Below are 2,005 nucleotides of genomic sequence, written 5' to 3'. Positions count from 1 at the left end.
CTGGAGCAGTTTTTTTTGGACAGTCGGACACGTTATCACTGAAACACTCAGATACACAATCTGGACTACATTTAGGACACGTGAACACACACAGTTAACACAACAGGAGGGAGGAAAAACGGGCTCAGAGTTTCACAGAGCTGAATAAAGTTTCCAGCCTGTAATTAACCCTTGAGGGCCTCGGTTAAAGGCGCGTACCTGGACTCGGACCTGCTCCACCACGTTGAGCTCCTCCAGAGACAGAGGATGCTCCGGGTCGTTGATGGATCTGATCAGATGTGACTTCAGTTAAAGAGCATCGTAAAAAGAGCGAGTCCGTTATTAATAAAATCATCATCATCATCATTATTCTCGTGAGAGACACTGATGAGATTATTTTTCTGTAAAATCAGTTTCTGTAAAATAATCTGCACGTCCTGAATCAGAAACCAAACATCCCATCATGCATGAAGCAGAGGTGAGGTCAGCGTCAGAGACAGTTAGTTAAAGAACTATATATTCGGAGGAAATTCGGCTTAAAATGCTGTCTGGAGGAGGAAGGGTTAAAGATCGAAGGTCTTTACAGTTAATCTGAGATTATAATTTAATTAGATTATTTATGATTTCACGACACAATTTTCAGCCTGTTAACTTTTTCTGAGCGTTCAAAGTGAAAATCTGTTAAATGTTCAGAAGAAACAGAAAGTGGATGTTTGAGAATCCGTCCGTCAATAATCGATTCACCTTTTTCATTAACACCTTCACGGCTGAAACCACGCGGCTGCTCTGTGCTCTGCTTCAGTACTTCATTTCAGGTACTTTTACCTCAAACTGTCGTGATGAACTGCAGCAGGAAGTATTCCAGCATGTGGAGCTGAATTAACTCTTTAAAAACCTTCTGCGATCAGCCGTAAAAAGCTGCATCCTGCGCTGAATTTTCTTTCTTCTTTCACATTTTGAAAATAGTTTTTGTTCTAATTTCTGTCGTTTCCTCTGAAGCTGCTCACCACCTTATCTTAGTTTAAAAAAAAAGAGGCAGTTTTCTCAGGTCTCAAAGGGTTAACGTCCTCTGACAGGTGATGCAACAGCTCGTAATGTTAGAAAATTTTCATTTTAAAAACAAAAACTTGTGTTATAATGAGTTTAAATCAGAGAAGATGTTATTGTTTTGGTGTTGTTTTTTTTTTTTTTACTAATTTTCTTATCTTGTATTTTAATCTATTTGATTATTTTTTAGGTAATTTTCTTGTCTTGTATTTTTTCTATTTATTTGATTTGATTAATTTTCAGGTCATTTACTTTTCTTTCTTTTATTCTACCTTTTTTCCCCTTTTTTCAAACTAATTTTCTTTTCTTGTTTTTTTTAACAAATTTTCAGGTCATTTTCTTTCTTTTTTCAATTTTAAAAACGGTTTTTGTTGTAGTTTCTGTCGTCTGAAGCTGCTCACCGCCTTATCTCAGCTCTGAAAGGGTTAACGTCCTCCGACAGATGACGTAACAGCTCGTATCGTTATAAAATGAATAATTTTTGGTTTAAAAAGAAAAACTCGTGCTGTAACGGGTTAAATCAGAGAGGGTGTTATTTGCTTTATGCGGCGTAACAGCTCGTTTCCGGTGTAATTTGGGTTTCTCGCCAGTTTAACGCGTAAACGTCAGTAGACGTATGAAGCAGACGCGTTAGAGGCGTTCTCAGAGGAAAGGCAGGATATCGAAGATCTCGCGGTCGTCGATCGGGTCGTGGACGTCCTGGTCCTCCTCGGTGGCCGTCAGCAGCCGCTCCCCGGACCGCTGGAAGATCACCGGGTTCGCGTTCTCCAGACGGGTTCCCCCGGACATCTTTAGACCTGAATTTAGTCCAAATGTGACTCCAAAATGTCCTGATGCGGACCTGCGGCGCAGACCATCGCTCTGCTCTGACCGCAGACACTTCCGCAAACTACGGAGAGCGGCAGAGTCCAAACCAGAGAAAGCCTTAAAGGGACAGTACACTCCTCCTCTGAGTAAACGCGCAGGTTTTTCTTTAAAC

At 40.7% G+C, this 2,005-nt stretch overlaps 1 protein-coding gene across 1 annotated transcript; it reads right to left on the bottom strand.

Moving 5' to 3' along the window:
- Positions 1-6: 6 nt before the first annotated feature.
- On the bottom strand, positions 7-1,933 carry ciao2b (cytosolic iron-sulfur assembly component 2B). Its single transcript, XM_042515405.1, has 2 exons — positions 1,689-1,933; positions 7-278 (listed from the first exon to the last, which is right to left on the bottom strand). The coding sequence occupies exons 1-2, from the start codon at positions 1,813-1,815 to the stop codon at positions 133-135; spliced, it is 273 nt and encodes a 90-aa protein (XP_042371339.1). The 5' UTR covers positions 1,816-1,933; the 3' UTR covers positions 7-132.
- Between the last annotated feature and the right edge of the window lie 72 nt (positions 1,934-2,005).

The sequence above is a fragment of the Plectropomus leopardus genome, unplaced genomic scaffold (genome assembly GCF_008729295.1).
Source record: "Plectropomus leopardus isolate mb unplaced genomic scaffold, YSFRI_Pleo_2.0 unplaced_scaffold19185, whole genome shotgun sequence".
NCBI classification, from domain to species: Eukaryota; Metazoa; Chordata; class Actinopteri; order Perciformes; family Serranidae; genus Plectropomus; species Plectropomus leopardus.
This window is presented reverse-complemented; position numbering and strand designations above follow the sequence as displayed.

Bases quoted from the DNA above. Each gene is read 5' to 3' on its own strand.
- ciao2b (XM_042515405.1), bottom strand. From the start codon at position 1,815: ATGTCCGGGGGAACCCGTCTGGAGAACGCGAACCCGGTGATCTTCCAG. The intron at 279-1,688 runs ATATCCTGCCTT...AACTGAAGTCAC, and splicing joins CGACGACCGCGAGATCTTCG to ATCTGATCAGATCCATCAAC.